Source organism: Melanerpes formicivorus, unplaced genomic scaffold (genome assembly GCF_026170545.1).
Source record: "Melanerpes formicivorus ecotype bairdi unplaced genomic scaffold, bMelFor1.0.p_v2 SCAF_16, whole genome shotgun sequence".
Lineage (NCBI taxonomy): Eukaryota > Metazoa > Chordata > Aves > Piciformes > Picidae > Melanerpes > Melanerpes formicivorus.
Window position 1 is genome coordinate 5,360,480 of NW_027142368.1, and position 19,527 is coordinate 5,380,006.

Sequence of the window (19,527 nt, forward strand, 5' to 3'; positions counted from 1 at the left end):
ACATCTTTTTATGCAAGCTTGAATAATTTGGACTGTTACAAACGTAGTTGTACACCAAATTTAGTTGTACACCAATTACTTAAGTTGGTTTAATCAGCAGTATGTACTAGATCTCTGTAGTGAAAGGACTGTGTGTAGCGAGCTGTTGACCTGCTTATCCACGTGCATAACAACTAAAGTAAACACTTGAGGTTGTATCAGCTTCACTGTCACTGGAAACTAATCACTGTGTGGGAGAATATAAGAAACAAGCACAGTGGTCAGTCTTTCAGAGTTCACAGTTGTTGGTGTTTTGTGAATAATATATCTCCTGTGGATGGTGACTTTCCAGTGGCACAATCAGGCTTTAATAAAATTACAGCATTTTTGGCTATCCAGAACAGCAACAAAAATTTACTTAGTCTATACATTTTAACCTACATTTATAACTTCTGATTTAGATATAGTCATAACTGCCTGGTAAGTTCAGTCACATTCTAAAAAGCATAATTGGAATGTGACAAAATGATCTTACAAGGCTTGGCATGTTTGGTTTTCTGTGAAATTGCACAGACATGGCTGTATAGTTGTGTCAGAAAAGACTTATATATGCTGACATGCCAAATCAAACAGCCTTCAGGGTGATCATATAATCTCATCAATTTTATTATTGTGGAGCTGCTTGTGCCACTCTGAACCATTCCCAAAATAATTTGTCTCCTTTAAAATCTAGCAGAATTCCTTATATGTTTATAAGGACACAATTGCATGTGGCTGACAAAGGGTGTTCTGATGTCCTAACAAAATAGGAAAACATGCAAATAATCTAGTTAGGTGTGCTGTCATCCTCCACAACTTCACAGAAGTAGTCATTTATTTCACTAATATAATATTTCTCTACCACGCATTATGTACTTGTCTCCATTATTGAAATTGGATTGTGCAAAGTGAAGTAAAAGGATCAGCCTTTGGTGGAATGTTTCCTTTGTTACTATTGCTGCTTTCTAAACTGGGTGCTGATCATTCTGAATAGTTGAGGTCCATTATTTTTTTTATGAATGTGTTACTTTTATTTTTTTTACCTTAAAAATTGCAGCTAAAACTCTTAATTCTTAAGCTATCCATACCTAAAATTCCTCAGGATACTTTGATGTCACTGAAAAATAGTGTTGAATATTATATTGCTCTAATGCAACTTTCATAAAATTTTGCTGCTGTGCTAAATTGAGTTGAGTGATGAATACACTGAGGGAACATCTGGTATTACCTTGCAGCACCTTGCACTACCATTTGTGCAACACCTTTGATAGTAATTTTTCTTTATGTTTTCTTTTGGTGGAAAAGAAAAGTCATGTTTGGTAAAATTTCATGGTGTACCTGCCCAATTGATTGACTCAATAAATGGCTACATTTTTAAAAACTACTGTCAAATAGTTCCAAGTGTTGAAGAGAGAAAATAACTTTGCTTCTAAGTAAAATTCTAATCATGTTAGCAGAAAGCTTTTTCCATCTCATATCTGAAATTTCATGAAGAAAGAGTGCTGAGTAAAAGCTGTCTTTGTGGCATATTTGCTGCTTAATTTAGTTTCTCTTTCTAAGCAATGAGAGACAGTTTTATTATATTCCTTTCCCATTTTAAACCTCACACAGTAGGTAGGTAGAGGTAGGTAACTCATTTCATTCTTAGCTGCTCTTCATAGCTATCCCACTTTCTCTGTATACAGGTCTTTTGGTGTACAAGATATAATGCATATATATACCTTGGTATATATTGCATATACCTTGTACATCAGAAAAAGGCAGAAGATTTATGTGAATTCTGCCAGAATAACAGGTTGCATGGTGCTTGATGTGCCCTTGACAGTTTGTTACTGTCATCTGTATCAGAGGTTAATTTCATCTAAACTTTGGAGTATATGGCTAGCCTGTTTTGCACTGCAACGCAGCGTGGGGGTGTGTTTTTCTGGGTGTTTTTCCTTCTTCTTTTTTTTTTTTTCTCTTTTTTTTTTTCCCTTGAATGAAGTGCTTGTGTTCTTGGGGCAATATATAAACTGTCACAGCATGAAATCAATTTTCTGCCTTGATTCATCCTAAATCTGAGATTTCTAGCACATTAGTATTGCAATTAGAAACATTAAGAGCAGACGGTAGCATAAGAAAGCACGCTCTGCTCACTGACAGTTTAGTGTATTTCTCCTTGTGCAAAACAGGAGTCCAGGAAAGAACAGGCTTGAGCCTCCAATCCACTAATAAATTTATCAGACTTAAGAGGAAAGTCCCTGCTTCGCACTCTCCATGGTCATTCTGCTAAGGCAGATTATTCATGCTTACTTGATTCAGGTAGGCTTTTTGCAAGCTTCCCTGCTAAGCCTGGGAATGCAGGACATTGAGGCCTATTCACAGGCTTCTGACATAGACCGAGCTTTTATTGCATGGTGTTTTATTATAGCCAAATCCTAGTCTCCACCCAGTTTGTAGGCACTGTGCGTATTCTTTTGAATCAAGAGAGGTTATCACCTACCTTAATCCATGCAGCAGGGTGGATTAAGGACACCAATGTGCCTCAGGATTCTCAAAGAGGATCCTGGAAACTTCTTGTTTCTTCTTTTTTGCTGTCTTTACTAAACTCTATTGGGCCTCAGTAAGGATTTGCATCTGAAATGGGCAACCTGGAGCTTTTCTCAATGAAGACATCAGATCAAAGTTCAGTTAGTCAAGGCCTTTCTAAAACATTAAGGGGGCTTGGAAGTACACAATAAAAAGATGAGCTCTGCCAGAGATTGCAGTAAAAACATTCTCATCTGTAATCCGGATAAAGAATAGATTATAGGCCAAAGAACAGCCCCTGTTTAAATTGCTTTCAGAATCCTTGTTTTAAATAAAGTTACATTTTTGCATTAAGAATATTTAGGTTTTGATAGATTGGTGGGTTTTTTTTCTGCTGCCATCTTTAACAATTAGGTACTTATGCATAGAACACTGACTTAGAGAAGAGAGTTACTTAAAATAATTACTTTTGAAAAAATTCAGAAGTTTCTCAGTAAATTCTGTAACAACTTAGAACATTCTATAGAAGGGACTTAGTTGTAAATATTACAATGTTGTTCTACTTGAAGCTTATACTGATGCTGTATTGAAAGGAAACGGTGGTTTCTTTCAAGTGCGTTGCTGTTTAATTATTTAATTAATAGGTTGTTGCAGTCAGTGTTGTTTTTTCCACAGGCCAGCCCAACCACAGCTACAAAGTTTGGCCATTATTATGATGTTTCTAAAAAAATGCTTCCAGAACTGTTGCAGTCCGCAAAATGGCAGAGTTTTTACCTTCCTGAGGAATTACGCTTACAACCTAAGAAGAAAATATGGTAAGTTGTGGTACCACATACTTGTGTTGTATGTTCCAGTTTTGCCTGGGTATTAGTGGTAAAGGATATTTTTGCATTTACCCTTGATGTGAAAAATCTCGTTAGCCACACATGGCTCACAAGTTTAGCTGTGGGTCTCACGTCAGTGCTACATACCATGACTGGCAGCAAAGCTGCTGTGGCACAGAGACAGCTCAGTGTACTGACTCCTCAGCTATGGGAGGAAGCAAACTGGCAGGCACAATTAATGCAGACATTACTAGGACAGCCTAGGACACAGCTGCATGTTCAGTCCAGCCCTGCTGACAGCTGAGTGTGGGGACTGGGGAAAACTGGTACTATCTGTCTGTGAACTACTCCCTAAGCACCGTGCCCCATCAGCTTTCAGAGATGTATGTGTCAGGTGGCTATCAGTCTTAGGAAGATATCCATGCAGTTTTTAGGGCTAAGAAGACAGGGCATCCTTGACCTACATAGCTTAGAATGCTATATCAGCTTAGGTTATTATGTGACTTTTACTTTTTACATCCTGTAGCTTCACCTAAGGAAAATACAAAATACTGTGAATAGAATTACGATCAGTAATTATGTCTTACACCACATCCCTAATTCCAGAGAAAATCATAAACTCTTCTCTGAATGAAAAACTTATTGTAGTTTATGTCAATTTGTAATGAATTAAGGAAGACCAAGAGACAATGAGTGACAGTAGCAAAGACTCACAGTAAGCTGTAGCACACATGTCTGTGGTATCCTTCTTGCAGACATTTCAAGTCAAGTCAAACACCACGCAGGGGCTAAAAGTCATCTTGCTCAGCACAGTCACTTAATTTACATAATACCTAGTTTTATAGAGCCCAGTGTGGAGGGACAGCTCCTGGAAGAAGCAGAACAGTGTATTTTATATGTGATTGATATTCACCACAGAACACTCAGATACAAAACCCTCAGATTTCTGAAACAAGTGCAGTATGAATCACCTTTCAGAGACCTGTAGAAAAACAAAAGCCAAGTCTCTCTGTAATTTGTTTCTGTGTTGTGTGGTCAAATGCCACTGGTTTGTAAAGTAAATTCTTGTGATGTTGTTAAAAGCAAACAAACCAACCAACCAAAACACCTTCATGAGGAAGCAGAGCACTTCCATTTTATTCTTTCTCTAGTAAATATTTGAACCAACATGACTTAGATATTATGTGAAATTATTAATATTTTTTAGTAGCAAGGCCATAGAGCACAGACCCAAGAGTCAGGTTGCAAATGCTTACATTGTTAGTGAGCAATTTAACTCCCTTTTTGTCTTTTCTCTAACTCTGATGTCTCATGACTCTGGGTTTAAGTCAATAGCTATATGGCTGTCAAGTATTTGTACATTTTACATTAAAATCAAATTAACTCATATTATAGGATAGGAAATGGACTTTAACTTTTATGCATTTGACTTTATAGCCTTGCCTAACTGATATTTTCCTTTTATGCTACCCTAATAAAAGTTCATCATTCTTACCATGGAATTATTTTCAGTTTTAATCTTACAGAAATAGTAGATTAAGTTCTATTTCTTTGCAAATTGGTAGTTCAGTGTGATGAGGTGAGAAACATGAGCAAATAAAGATGGATTTTGGAAACATTATCTCCTTTTCCTCTCCTCTCCCTGCACCCCCAATGTGGGTCTTCTTCAAGAAACCTCACTGAGGAAATGAAACAGTCATAGAATCACAGAACATTAGGGGTTGGAAGGCACCTTGACAGATCATCTAGTCCAACCCCTCTGTCAGGGCAGGGTCATCTAGAGTAGGTCACAGAGATGAGTTTTGAGTGTCTCCAGAGAAGGAGACTCCACAACCTCTATGGGCAGTTCCAGGGCTCGGTCATCCTTGCAGTGAAAATGTTTTTCCTTCTGTTCCCATGGAACCTCCTCTGTTCCAGCTTGCACCCATTGCCCCTTGTTCTATCATTGGACATCACTGAGCAGAGCCTGGCTTCATCCTCCCAACACTGCCCTTCACATCTTTGTGAACATGAATGAGGTCACCCCTCAGTCTGCTCATCTTCAAGCTAAAGAGACCCAGCACCCTTAGCCTTTCCTCATAAGGGAGATGTTCCACTGCCTTCATCATCTTTGTGGCTCTGCACTAGACTCTTTCAAGTAGTTCCCTGAGATCCTTCTTGAGCTGGACATAACATTCCAGATGTGGCCTCACCAGGGCAAAGTACAGGGGGAAGAAAACCTGTGTTCCTAGCCCTTCTAATACACCCCAGGATGCTGTTGACCTTCTTGACCACAAGGGCACATTTCTAGCTTGTGGTCATCCTACTGTTCACCAGGACCCCCAGATCTCCTTCCCGTACACCTACAAAAGGTAGAGTGTACTGTACTGGTCTGTGGGGTTGCTCCTTCCCAGATGCAAGACTCTACACTTGTATATCATGCAATTTCTGTCCAGGTCTTGCTGAATGACAGCACAGCCCTCAGGTATGTTAGCCATTCCTCCCAGTTTGGCATCATCAGGAAGCTTCCTGACAGTGCCAACTGTTCCCTTATCCCAGCTTTGGGGAAGGACAAAAGACTCTGTCCACTGAGCACTGCTGCTCTGCTGAACTGCCACGGGGAGAGTTCAGCTCCTGATGCTGATCCTGGAGGCTGATCAGTTAGAGAAGGTTGTGAAGATGGGTGCACATCTACAGCTGGCTTGTATGACCCATGATGGAATATTGGAAGTTCTTAGACAAATCTAAACAGAGTCTTGAAGCACATTAAACAATGACATACAGAGGGCAGTAACTGTTGTACACTGAAGGTAGGACCAACAGTAATGGGCTGCAGTAAACTGTAGTTTACAAGCATTTTTCTAATGATCAGCACAGGAGCTGCCTTGCAGACACAGGTTGGGAGTATTGTAGAATCTCCACCACTGAAAATTTCTAAGGACAAGTTAGGTAAATACCTGTCAAAGGTGGTTTAGATGTGGTTCATCTTGCCTTGAGGCAAGAAGATAGACTACCTGACCTCTTGAGGTCCTTTTCATCCCTGTCTTCAGCGATTCTTTAATACACATTAGTCATAGTGTATTAAATCCAATATTAAGTATGAATGTTACCAATTATTTTATCGCTCTGTAAGCACTTAGGCTTTTTCAGAAACCAAAGATGATTGTACTGTATGTTTTACAAATAGTGTGATAAAATTCTGAAAGGGGCATTCCTTTCTCAAAGATCAAAACAAAGCTCACAGTCCTGTTAGGATGATTTCATTAATCTTTAAAAGAAGGAAGGAAAGGATATTATTTTGTTTGCATTAATATTTGAAAAATCCAAATAGTGCTTCTGGCATAGAAGCATAAAATCATTGCAGTTGGAAAAGACCTTTAAGATCATTGAGTCCAACCATAACCCAAATACCATGACCACTAAACTATATCCTGAAGCACCACATCAACAGCTTCTTGAACACCTCCAAGGGTGGTGACTTGACCACCTCTCTGGGCAGCCTGTTCCAATGCCTCGCCACTCTCTCAGTAGCGAAGTTTTTTCCTAATGTCCAATCTAAACCTCCCCTGGCACAACTTAAAGCCATTTCCTCTTGTCCTATTGCTAGTTACTTCGGAGACCAACACCAGCCACACCACAATATCCTTTCAGATAGCTGTAGAGTGCAATAAGATCTCCCCTTAGCCTTTTCTTCTTCAGACTATGAATTTCTTTTGTCTTGATTATCTAGAGACTTACTTGAAAGAAAATAACATAATATGATAGTCACAGTTAACACTTCCAATATGAGTCAACAATTTGTGCTAAACCTCATCCTTGATTGCCTGAGGGTCCCACTGCAAGCATCAGCTAACCTCTTTTACTCCATGTTACAGTGAACTAGGAGGATGGACACGGCTAGGTAGCATGTCTCCATTAGAGGATATAATTTCTTAAACACAAGGTTCTCAAACTGTGGTGCATAGTGAAAAAACATCTGGTGGCATAATGCTAATTACTTGTGTAACACTGTTCCCTCTACAACTACCTGAAGGGTGGTTGTAGTGAGGAAGGGGTTGGTCTCTTCTCCCAGGCAACCAGCACCAGAACAAGGGACACAGTCTCAAGCTGCACCAGGGGAAGTTTAAGCTCAAGGTGAGGAGAACGTTCTTCACCAAGAGAGTCATTAGTCATTGGAATGGGCTGCCCAGGGAGGTGGTGGAGTCACCATCCCTGGAGGCGTTCAAGAGGAGATTGGATGTGGCACTTGGTGCCATGGTCTAGTCATGGGTCTGTGGTGACAGGTTGGACTCGATGATCCCTGAGGTCTCTTCCAACCTTGGCGATACTGTGATACTGTGATAAAATCTTTGTAATGTTAAACTTACTACCTCCAAAAAAGTACTGATAGCCTGAGGGGAACTAAAACCACAAAGTTACCAAAGTTAGTTGAAATTCAGAACAATTTTTAGATTAGATTTTTTTCAATTTAATTTATCAAAAGAAAATTGACAGAAAATGGGTAAACACTGAAAGCTGACAAACCCTTTAAAAATAAGGGGACATTTTTAAGACTAGGCTTATTTCACTATTGAAATAATTTGTGTTAACAGGCTGTGTGTTATGGGATGTTTGCAGAAGATTTCCTGACTTCCTGAAGGGCATACTTTGCAAGATATGTAGCAGTCAAGGCATTTCTAAACTAAATTTTCTCTGAACTCATGTTGGATTGCATACCAACATCAGTGGTGTGTCTTGGTTTGTTTAAAATCCAGGAATGCTTTGCTTTTGTCACTAATTCAGAGGTTGAGGAGGAAGTGGAACCTGATTGCTTTGATTAGTGTATAATTTTCCCTAAGCACGTGGTATTGTCATTGATGGATGGTACCTCTTTGTAGTATCAGGTGTCACAAAAAATTATGAATGAGGGAACAGAAAAGAAAAACTTTTGCCTGTTCTTAGAATATTTCCAAATTGTTTTAGCTAGCATGATCCATTGTAAATATTTGTAATGTAGCAGAGTGCAGCATGGTTTAGGCTGGAGTTGAAGTGGCTGGAGAGCTGCCAAACAGAAAGGGACCTGGGGGTGCTGATTGACAGCTGGCTGAACATGAGCCAGAAGTGTGCCCAAGTGGCCAAGAAGGCCAATGGCATCCTGGCATGCATCAAGAATAGTGTGGCCAGCAGGAGCAGGGAAGTCATTGTGCCTTTGTACTCAGCACTGGTTAGGCCATACCTTGAGTACTGTATCCAGTTCTGGGCCTCTCAGTTGAGACACTTGAACATGTCCAGAGAAGGGCAATGAGGCTGAGGAGAGGCCTCGAGCACAAGCCCTATGAGGAGAGGCTGATCAGGGATCGTTTAGCCTGGAGAAGAGGAGGCTCAGAGGAGACCTTATTGCTGTCTACAACTACCTGAAGAGAGGTTGTAGCCAGGTAGGGGTTGGTCTTTTCTCCCAGGCAGCCAGCACCAGAACATGAGGACACAGTCTCAAGCTGCACCAGGGGAGGTTTAAGATGGATGTTAGGAAGAAATTCTTCATAGAAAGAGTGATTGGCCATTGGAATGGGCTGCCCAGGGAGGTGGTGGAGTCACCATCACTGGAGGTGTTTAAGAGGGAATTGAAGGTGGCACTTTATGCCATGGTTTAGTCATGAGGTCTGTGGTGACAGATTGGACTTGATAATCTTTGAGGTTTCTTCCAGCCTTGGTGATTCTGTTATAATCCTGTAACTACAGCAATTGAAGAGGCACCTTAAATCATGTAGTCATCATGGAAAAGGTACCTAACCCAGCATACACATTCTACACTGGGCTCATAAGCTATATGTTGCAGTGGCAAGCTAGTAATTGTAAGCAAAGGTTGTAGAAGCTCAGGATATTTTTTGTTATACTTTTTTGATTAAATTATCAGATGTACTGATGTGAGTGAGGTGTTCCCCAAGGGTTGTCCTTTTTCAGAGGTTGGGCTTTTTGATATTCTGATAGAGACCTGCTTGTGTATGAGTTTAATGGTCCTCAGAAAGTGTACTTCATCTGTAACTTGTTAGGTGCACCTGGAACTCACCTTGTTGACCAGCCTTAGCTTTCCCTTTTTCAGTGAGAATGACTATCTTGGGAGACCTTAGGTTTCACTTTTCCTTCTTGAAATTTGAAATAGTTCTCCTCCCCAGCCTTCTGTTCTTTGGGAAGGAGTGGGGAACAGGAAGAACAACCCTTTGCTTTCCTTTCATCACTCAGGGAGGTAATGCCAACAGATTGTGCAGTTAAAGCAGAAAATACACAAGAAAAGTAATGTACCATATTTTCCTGTACATTTTATAGTCACCTGGCAGAGACAGTGAGTGCAGTGAACATATGTTTTACAATCCTTGGAAAACCAGTGCCACACCTTTTAAAAAGCAAGACTCTTTGTTGGAATGTTTTGTGGCATAAGAAGTGCATCTTTATAAGGGCCTTGGTGCTTCTAATTCTTTAGTATCCCATTTAGAAGCCAGTTTGATTTAAGCTGCTATTCAGTCACTGAACTGTCTCTGTAATTGCAGCTAATGTCTATTGCAAGATAATCCTGGCGCTTCCCTTACAGAATCAGCAACATAGAGGCTTTGGTCCTTTTCAGAAACCCTGTATATCCTTCTCTTCCTGTCCACACAAGCACTTGGCTTTTTATGTACATGCAAAGAAAGGAGAGTCTGAGTGATTAGACAGAACTGAGTTATTGACTGGCCTTTTACTCTGCAATTACAGATCAGGTTTGGAGGTTACGTACATCATTTGTTCGCCTTGAAGTTTGGGTCAATCTGTCTTTTCATCCCCGTGTTTCTGCACACACACGTCTGTATCTGCTTTTTGACTGAGGAAGATGAGGAGTGCTGTGTTTGCTTTCCTCTCTGTAGTTCTGGTACAGCTCTTAGATTAGAGGGTCCCTTTTTGGGTAATCACTCAAAACGAGCAGAAGTTCATTGCCGCATGATAAACATTAATTAAAAACAGATTGGGAAGGAAGTTCTAATGGTAGTAAATGGGACTGGATATTTAGTGCCAAAAGAAGGTGTAAACCCTCTCTTTCTTATCTCATTATTTTTTATGTTAGGGAAGGGCAGTTATGTCCTGTCCCTAATGCTAGCACCAGGTAAACGGGGTTGTGCAGCTGACAGCAACTGTTTTCCGGTTGTTGTTGCTAGGATATTCTGATGTCCTTTTTGTTGTTTTGCTGAAGCTGGTACTTAACAGGAAGGCAGAAATATCCTCTGTGATAACTCTGTGTGTTGCACAGAAGGTTTGCTTTCTATCTCTCTACTTCTATCAGCATTGTTCTGTTGCAGTTACCAAAAGAGAGTTTGATAATCAAGGGAACAAAAATAATTAACCTGTGGTTTTTCAATACTACTTGTAAAATTTACCTTAAAAATGTTGAGAAAAAATTTTAATCTAGAGTCTAGATTTCCTGATAAATTTAGATAAAAGCAGTTCAACTGTCTTGCCTAATGGGGTCTCCTTATACATAACAAGGCTATTTGTCATACCTTTGATAACCTAACCTTTGTTAACTGCTTAGAAACTATCAACAGAGAAGCCAGAGGCTCCATTGTAACCAGGATACCTTCTTCCCAGCTCCTGCTTTATCCATTACTAAATTGCTAACAAAAAAAAAAGAGAGCAAAGAAGGAATTGTTTAAACTCATTATCAGAATTAAATGCTGTTTAGTAACAAAGCCAAAAATAAAAAGACTAGAAATCAGAAAATATGAAATACCTTATTTCCTTTCTTAGATATTATGACAAACATTGCCAGAAGGGTAATGCAACTTGATTCTATAAATATTGTTTCCACAGTATTTTTATGTCCTTATTTACATAGCATGGTTGAAATTCAAGTAAACCATTTAAATTTTAACAAGAAACAGAGCAACTATTGCTACATTTTTAAAACATCTGTATGCATTATATGATTTTCTTTCTTTGCTGCAAATGTTTTTTTTCTAATGGATTTATTTATGATCTCTTTTGTTTGTTTTAATTGTGTTTAATTCTGCTAATGCTTTGCTTTATGATTTATCCACTAACTTTTGAAAGCAAGTTAGTAATAAGTCAGGAATTGGCAGGTGCTGTGATTGCAGTTGTGTTCTTTGGCATAGAACAGGTTGGGTTGGAAGGGACCTTAAAGAGCATCTCAGCAGCCCTTAGATACCATGGTAATGCTCATCAGCAAAATAAGTGATAGATATGCAGACATTAAAATGCTAGTTTGGGGGGCAAAGACCACAGTTGTCATTTTGTATTACACACACTATGCTCCTGGCTGTGGCTCAAGATAGTTGCAAACTCCTGCCTAATGTTGATGAGCAACAGTTTCTCTTTTCCATGGCCATTAATGGTAATTAGTGAAACTAGAAAGAAATTCCAAAGGCAGAAAAGATAGAAGGGCTTAAACTATCACCTATAGTGAGCAACCTATATCCAGTCACACACAGCACTCAGTACATTCTATGGGATTTAAGAAAACATAAATATGAACTTGACTTTTTAAAGTAAAGATTAGCACTTTCTCTATGTGTTTTCTGTTTGCCTGTGAACTGGAGAGGGTGTCAGGGATGGATCTCTGAAGAAGTGCTTTGGACATGTAGGAACTTGACCACCGAAGGCTTTGATGAGAGGATTTGCTGACTTTCATTTGGTTTCTAAGTCTGCTTATATCCAGTTTTAACCACCAGTGAGCCTTTTTTTTAATGAAAATTATGTCTTTTCTGAATAATACATATGATAAACTACCTCACAGCTCTGCTGTCATACAGATAAAGCAGTAATAACACCAGTAATAACACACAAAATGGAGCCATACTGTAGCAGAATGTAGCTTATGCTCTGATCAGAAAAAGGGTTTTTAACTTAACTACATTAACTTTTTAACTGTGGAAATGTTGTCTCTTCCTTTTTGTGTTTTTTTTTTTTTAGGCTCTGTTTGTTATAGCAGCTGTATGCTTGGAAGTTTTCAGTAGTAAAAAGTCAACTTTGTTCGTCAGGGCATTGATTAGGTATACTTGGAATAACCATTGAGAAGGTCTTTGTCAGTTATAGAAGATTAGTACTGTGCTGTAATGGCTGCAGCTTTAAGTTGATACATTAAATCATTAATCTTCTAAATGTAAGTGAGCCTGACATAATGAAGTTATCTTAATCCCTAGAGATTTTAGCTTTCACTAAATGTCTGAGCCCTGAACAGTTAACATGAAGCAATCAATTGCTTATAATGACAACTTTATTCAATGAGGTTTGGGTTGTGGTTTTTTTCTGTGACACTTTTTTCCTATATGACATTTTGGGACTGAAAGCTGCATCTGCTTATATTTATTTTTAATACAGCTGTTAGAGACATATGGAAGAGTATTAAAGTATGTTACTAAGCCATTTCTTCCTACCAACAGCAATATGAACAATGCTTACGCAAGGCTGCTTGAGTCCATTCAGAGGATCATCTACCAGCAAGGGTTTGATGGCTCTGATCCCCAGGTACTGACAATACTCATACTCTTTTATAATCCTGTAACTAATGTTTTCCAAAATGTCAAGGGTGGCACAGAAAGATCTTCGACAAAGTAACAAGAAACAAGCTGTTTCCAAGCATTGCCAAAGTAAACAAGAAAAGTAAATAGAGAATATGGTTCATATTTTAGTGTGGCTTTGGAATTTTTCCCTGTTACAGATACGCAAACCATGCAAGAAAGAACTCTAAGACAACATTAGTAAAATGCAATTAGCTAATAAATGGATTGCCAGATATAATGTAATTAAGCAAAACACATTTTCCCTACAGTTGTTTTTTCAGACTGTTACACTAGCAATAATGTGTTCAAAATTCTTGATCTTTCAGAGTGAATTCTTTAATGAATTAAATGGTGTGCATCTTGATGTTGTGAGCAGTGAAATACAAGTAAAGAAAGAATGCTGTTTCAAACTTACAAATCAAAGCGGCTTACCAGACTTGCAAAGATCTCTGTACTCTTCATATATCATACTGTGGGTAATTCAAAATACTTTAAGCATAATAAAATAGGCTGAAAGCCCTATGAGCATATTTGTCACATTCAGTAAGATGTGAGTCCTTTAGTGTTCACAGAATAATAGATGAGCTATATTGATGCTTAATTGATAGGTAATTATCTTTGTTATTATACTATAGAAATGCTACAGCAGAAGTTAATATGGATGCTGGGAAGCTTCAAAGAATGTGGTCTCAAGACTGTTTACTATAACAAGTTGAATATCTTATAAATCATTTTTGCTGGGAAGATATTGTTGGAATGGATGTTTTCATGTCTAACAATGTGTCTTAGAAACGTTACCTGCACAGAACACTTGTGTGTAAATTCAGGTTATTTGTGCTCAGAGTTTAGTTTCTGCTGAGATTTGTGGGAGAGCTTGCTTTCCCTTTGGTGGCAGTGCCAGTCTGGAGAAGTAAATTGGTCCCTGACAGGCACCTCTCCCCCGCTCACAGCGGTAGCCATGGCAACAGGCATGTCATCCCACCGTACAGCACCATGCTCCGAGATGCTCCTCCCGCACCGTTGACAGGTCCTGTGGAAGCCCGAGAGCCTGCCGGCTGCAAAGAGCAGTGCTGAGTGCAACAAACACCCTGCCAGCCTTCAGCCAGCAAACAACCTCCTGCTGGAGAGATTAGCCTGGTGTTTCTTATTTTACTGTGTACATTCCTGAATTTTGTGGGTTTTTTTTACCTGTAAAAAAGAAAAACCAAACCCAAAGGTTGATCAGAGCAAATATTTTTGTATTTTTTTTTTGCTTGCAAGCAGGGAAAAATGAAACATCATGGATATTTTCTGTACTTGTTATTCATTGTTTCAGAGTGTCTTATTAGTGTCAATAAAGCAAAAACAGGTCTTTAAGTCAGATGAATTTAAAAGAATGTGTGCTAAATGACATATATGTTTCTGACTTGAAACTTTAAAAGATCCCTTTCTCATGCCAGGTGATCCATCTTAAAACCCATCAGTGCTTGTGTCATTTCTGTTTCAAGGCAGACCACAGAATCACAGAATGTTTTGGATTGGAAGAGTCCTAGTCCTAGTCCAACCCCCTGCAGTGAGCAGGGACATCCTCCACTAAATCAGGTTGCTCAGAGCCTTGTTGAGCCTGACCTTCAGTATCTCCAGGGATGGGGCCTCAACTACCTGCCTGGGCAACCTGTTCCCATGTTCCAGCATGCTCATGGTGCAGAACTTGTTCCTGACATCCAATCTAAATCTCCTCTGCTTTCAAACCATTGCCCCTTGTCCTATTGCTGCAAGCCTTTTTAAACAGTTTCCCTGCAGAGTTCTTGTAGGCCCACTTCAGGTCCTGGAAGGCTGCTTTACTCTGCTCTGGTAAGACCTCACCTGCAGCACTTTATCCAGCTCTGAAGCCCTCAACTCAGGAAGGACATGGACCTGATGGAGAGGGTCCAGAGAGGGGACAGGAAAATGATCAGGGGGCTGGAACACCTCTGCTGCAAGGACAGGCTGAGGGAGCCTCAAGAAGAGAAAGTTCCAGGAAGACCTCATAGCAGCCTTCCAGTACCTGAAGGGGGCCTGTGAAAAGGCTGCAGAGGGGCTGTTTACAAAGGTCTGCAGTGATAGGATGAGGGCCAATGGTTTGAACTTCGAGAAGAGGAGATATAGATTGGATGTTAGGATCCATTAGGGTGGTGGAACACTGGAACAGGTTGCACAGGGAGGTAGTAGAGGCCCCATCCCTGAAGATGTTCAAGGTCAGGCTCAACAAGGCTCTGAGCAACTTGATTTAGGGGAGGATGTCCCTGCTGACTACTGGGGGGGTTGGACTAGATGACCTTTGGAGGTCCCTTTCAACCCAAACCATTCTATGATACTCACTCAGCAGAGAAAAATGCCATTCTATTTGTAGTTTTGATAAGATTGTCTGAGATTAAGCTATGACAATATAAGCCATGTAATTATTATGGATGTTAATTCTATTAATTGTATTTTTGAAATACATTTTAAAAGGCCTTTTCCTCTGAATGTTTTAAAAATGACATGTGGTGGTTTTCTTTTCTGTGACAGAAAAAACAAAAGACTATTTTGCGGATAGGAATTCAGAGTCTGGGCTCCATGTTGTGGGGTGATGACATCTGTAGCAGTGATACTCCTGAAGATATTCACAGCCTTACCAAATTTCTGTATGTTCTCCGTGGCCTCCTCAGAAAATCTTTGTCAGCCTGCATCATCACGGTGCCCGCTCACCTGATCCAGGTAGGAATTCTGTCTCTGCAAGATTTCATGGCTGACACATCAGTCAGCAAAAATATGTAGTTTATGGCAAGAAAATAAATTCAACTGTGGACATTTTGAAAACTCACTTTATTCAAAGGGCAACGTTAACACATGCAAACTGGAGTGTTTGTATACTTCCATGGGACAGTTGTGCTGCAAAATCTAAGTGACTTAAGTATAAAACCCTCTTTGGGACGGTTATGTCCTATGTGGATCTTAGTCTTTTGTGGAGAACTATCAAAATTTCAGAAACTGTGAAAAAAAAAAAAAGCAAAGAGAATCCTGCTAGGAGTCTTTTTTAACTATTTGTTTCTAAACATCCCCACACACTTTTCTGCTGTCTTCAGAACACTGTTTGAAGTTTCAGTACAAGATACTTCTGACCATCGTCTTCATCTGTCATGCTCATTATGGTGATGTGTGATCTTGTTTTTCAAGCCAGGATTTGAAAGATACAACTTTAGTCTTTAATTCTAATATAGCATTGCACTGTGACCCAGAGCAAACCAGTTATGGTCTCGGAGTAGTGTTCCCAGTGGTGAAATCAGAAGCTTCTAACAGCACCTTTCAGGAGGCTATATGGAGACTTAAATGTGTCTTCTGCAAATAAACTCTTTTAGCAAAAGGGAAAATGCAGATGGCCTTTTTTTTTCTGCAAGTGGTAATGTATCTTAGAAAAGCAAAGTTATTATTCACAGTGAGCAGAATACCTGTAATTTTGGATATTAATTTAATTTTCTCACAGTAAAAAAAAAATGGATAAAACTTCATGTTATGCAAAATATTTTCATAGTGGATGAGCATACTACAAGATTAAGTCCTCCCTTAGGTAAGTACATGACTCTCACTTATGCATTGCATTTTGTAAAGGTGTTTGAATACCTGCAAATGTTATTTTTGTAGCTCCCTGCTTCATTTCCTGCTTCAAAAATAAACTTCATTTTCTGTTTTTACCATTGCAGTCAGAAATGGATGATTATTCCCTCACAGTGCAAAAACTCCATCTCCTTTTAAATGTAGATGGCAGTTTGCCTTCAGAGAGATTGACAGTAAAATTTAATGCCATGAAAAGAATTTGTGAACATAAAACAAGCACCCTTCATTTTACACATTGGAATTGCCTGTCCATAATTGGAATATACAGTTGGTTGCATTGTACTCTTTTTTCTATCTATTATGTCAATAGAACTATGATCTTGTTTTAGAGAAGAAGTACAGAAGCATCTCTAAGAAACAACTAAAGGATGATTTTTTGTTTGTTTGTTTGTTGCAAACTTGCTTAGGAAGCTGATTTTGATTCTGTACTTATAAATTCCATATAAATCAATTCCCAGAGAGTTGGGGTTGAAATTAGATTCATTTTTTTTTTTTAATCAGTTTTTTTACATTTTTAATGGAATTGTTGTACAATAAGTGCTAGAATATTCTGGGTTTAAACAAAAAGAAACATTATTTCCAGAGTGTTTGCTTAGAAGCCTTGAACAAATGAAAGTATTACAGTTTGGGGATTGGTTTGTGTTGGGGTTTTTTGAAACTGTTAAATTTCATGTATCCTTCTTTAAGCACTAAAGTATGGAGAAAACTGTCATTAGGAGGAGCAAAGCTGCTGAGGGTTCCTTATACCCCACATTACTCAGTTCCCAGAGCCCTGCTGTGTAGTTGTTCCACTCTCCAAGAAGCCTGTTAAAGAACCCCTGAGAGCATGTGTACAGCCCTCCATGTTAATAGTTAATTGGTGAGGATGGCAAGATGAGAGGACAGCCGAACATGTGGTCTCTCAGGCTCAAGCCGTAGACAGACCTTTAGTTATAATAACAGCAGCTGCTCACATTCTCACAACCCAGCTACTCACCATTCTGTTGCTGAGGTTTCTTACTGGATTAAAACAGTAAAGAAAATATCTTTTCTTTCCAAGAGAATAAGAGAGGGATTTTTTTTTTCCCCCAAGTGATTTCTGTACATGTATTTAATTTGCTCAGAGTAGGTTCCAGCATGCGCTTTCTCAGATGGATCTTGAAAGTCAGAACACTGAACAAATAAAAATGCACAGTATTTTGCTGAAGATAGAGTAAAATGCACAATTATTCCCTGAACTACTGGGTTTGTATTTTCTGTGTTATCTTTTGCCTCACAACTGGATTAATTACGCGGTCTACAAGCAAATTCTTCACAGGAGTAATTTCCATTAAGTGCCTATAAGTTCAAAATCACCTTTTAATCAAGGTTTTGTCTACATAACCTATACAGAAAATCTTTTCTTTTCACAGCTTTGTCTTGGGGGGGAAGAAAAAAAAGCTCTTTACTAGTGACTCATACCTTATCTTGTCTCTGTCAGGCCCCAGTACTAGTTACTCTGGTGTGGGAAAAATAAAACTCTCAACTGGTAGTATTGATTTTCAACAGTGAAAATGTCTTTCCAACCCAGAAGGGTTACATGTAGTTTGAAATTGGTTTCTTTTATATATTTTACCAAATACCTAGCGTGTTGTACAGTGACAGGGACTTCCACCAATTAAATCTACCTGGTTTCTTCCTTTTTTCAGAAGATCCAATTCTACCTTTACTTTTCAGGAATTACATCCATGTTCTGGCTGATGAGAGAATAAGACAAAGCTTCCTGGTTTATCTTTTCTGTGTTCCGATTGTTTCGTATTTTTTCTCATGCTGTCTGCTTAGTCAGTTCGTAAGCAGTCACTTCTCTTGTAATCGTGTTTTAATTTGTTACAGTAATGTAATAGAGCAGTGCAATTGTGGTTTTTTTCACTTTTCCTACATTTTAATGTCTGCTTTGTCTCTTTGATGACTAATGAACATTAAATGGTGATTTTGCTCATGATGCTTTTCCCTCTGCGGTATACTTCCACCAGCGTGGCTCTTTGATTGTTCCAGCTCTTCCTTGTCTTGGCTTTAATAACTTTGAATTGCATTTATCCAAAGATGGTGCTGATTCACACAGTTTGACAGGACAATGAATGTCTTCCCAGTCTTCTGAAGGGCTGTAATTGTTTAAAAGACACAAACTTACAAAAAATCCAGTTGTGTACAGAGCTTTTTCAAAGTAATTTAAGGAAATCTTGTTCCTTGTGGTTAATTCCTGAAACTTCCAGTGCAAACAGTGTGTGAAGCAAAAAGAAAAATCTCTTTTCTCAACCACCAAAATAGGAATACATTGTTCTGGAAGAGGATTTCAAGAAAAACGGCACTAAAAACTTAACCCAATTATGAATTTCATTCAGATGATATGTGACAAGTTTTATTTGATTGATATTTTCTACCGATTGAACATCCTCTTACCTTACACTGTCTGTCAGGTGATAAATATTGAGATACTTCCAAGTGTGATTGAAATAGTTGATGGAAGGTTATTTTTCAAATCTTCCTACTGCTTCTCGAAGATGCATTGTGCCTCTGAAATCAGGTGGTGCATTTGAAAAGGGAAAATTACTGCCATTTTTTAAATCTAGCATTGATCAAGGATGGCAGACTGCAGAGGGATTTCATTTGTTGTTACACTTTCCAAATATAAGGGATATTATCAAAACAAGTAAGGGCTCTTTTTCTGTATGTTAATAATCTGTGTGGTTTAGTACTTAGTTGTTTGTTGTTTTGTTTTTGTTTAATTTAAACCCCAACTTTTCCATGCTAGAGAGTGTGAAAGAACTTTAGTGTAACTGTTTTGTACTTACAGAAGCTCTAAATTAGAATGTACAATATTTTCCTACTGTGTTTTCTTTTTTTTCCTTTAATCACTAGAACTCATTGGTAAATCTAAAAGCATCTTCCCCCCCAAAATTCTAAATAGTGTTTGCTATTCCATTCCTGTTCTTCCCACTTATTTATCACTGAAGTATTTTTGGAGTAATTACTGTTTTCACTGGTAGAAAGCAGAACAGTTTTATCAAAGCCGTCCTTTATTTTTGAACTTGAAGCTGTAT

At 38.8% G+C, this 19,527-nt stretch overlaps 1 protein-coding gene across 2 annotated transcripts in view; it reads left to right on the forward strand.

Annotated features, from left to right (window-relative positions):
• Positions 1 to 19,527, forward strand: part of ELP4 (elongator acetyltransferase complex subunit 4) — a 124,138-nt gene that overhangs the window by 25,569 nt on the left and 79,042 nt on the right. For both annotated transcript variants that reach the window (XM_068148586.1, XM_068148587.1), the window contains exons 5-7: positions 3,202 to 3,341; positions 12,734 to 12,818; positions 15,383 to 15,571. In XM_068148586.1, the coding sequence (XP_068004687.1) occupies positions 3,202 to 3,341; positions 12,734 to 12,818; positions 15,383 to 15,571 (414 nt within the window). The remainder of the gene's footprint in view (positions 1 to 3,201; positions 3,342 to 12,733; positions 12,819 to 15,382; positions 15,572 to 19,527) is intronic.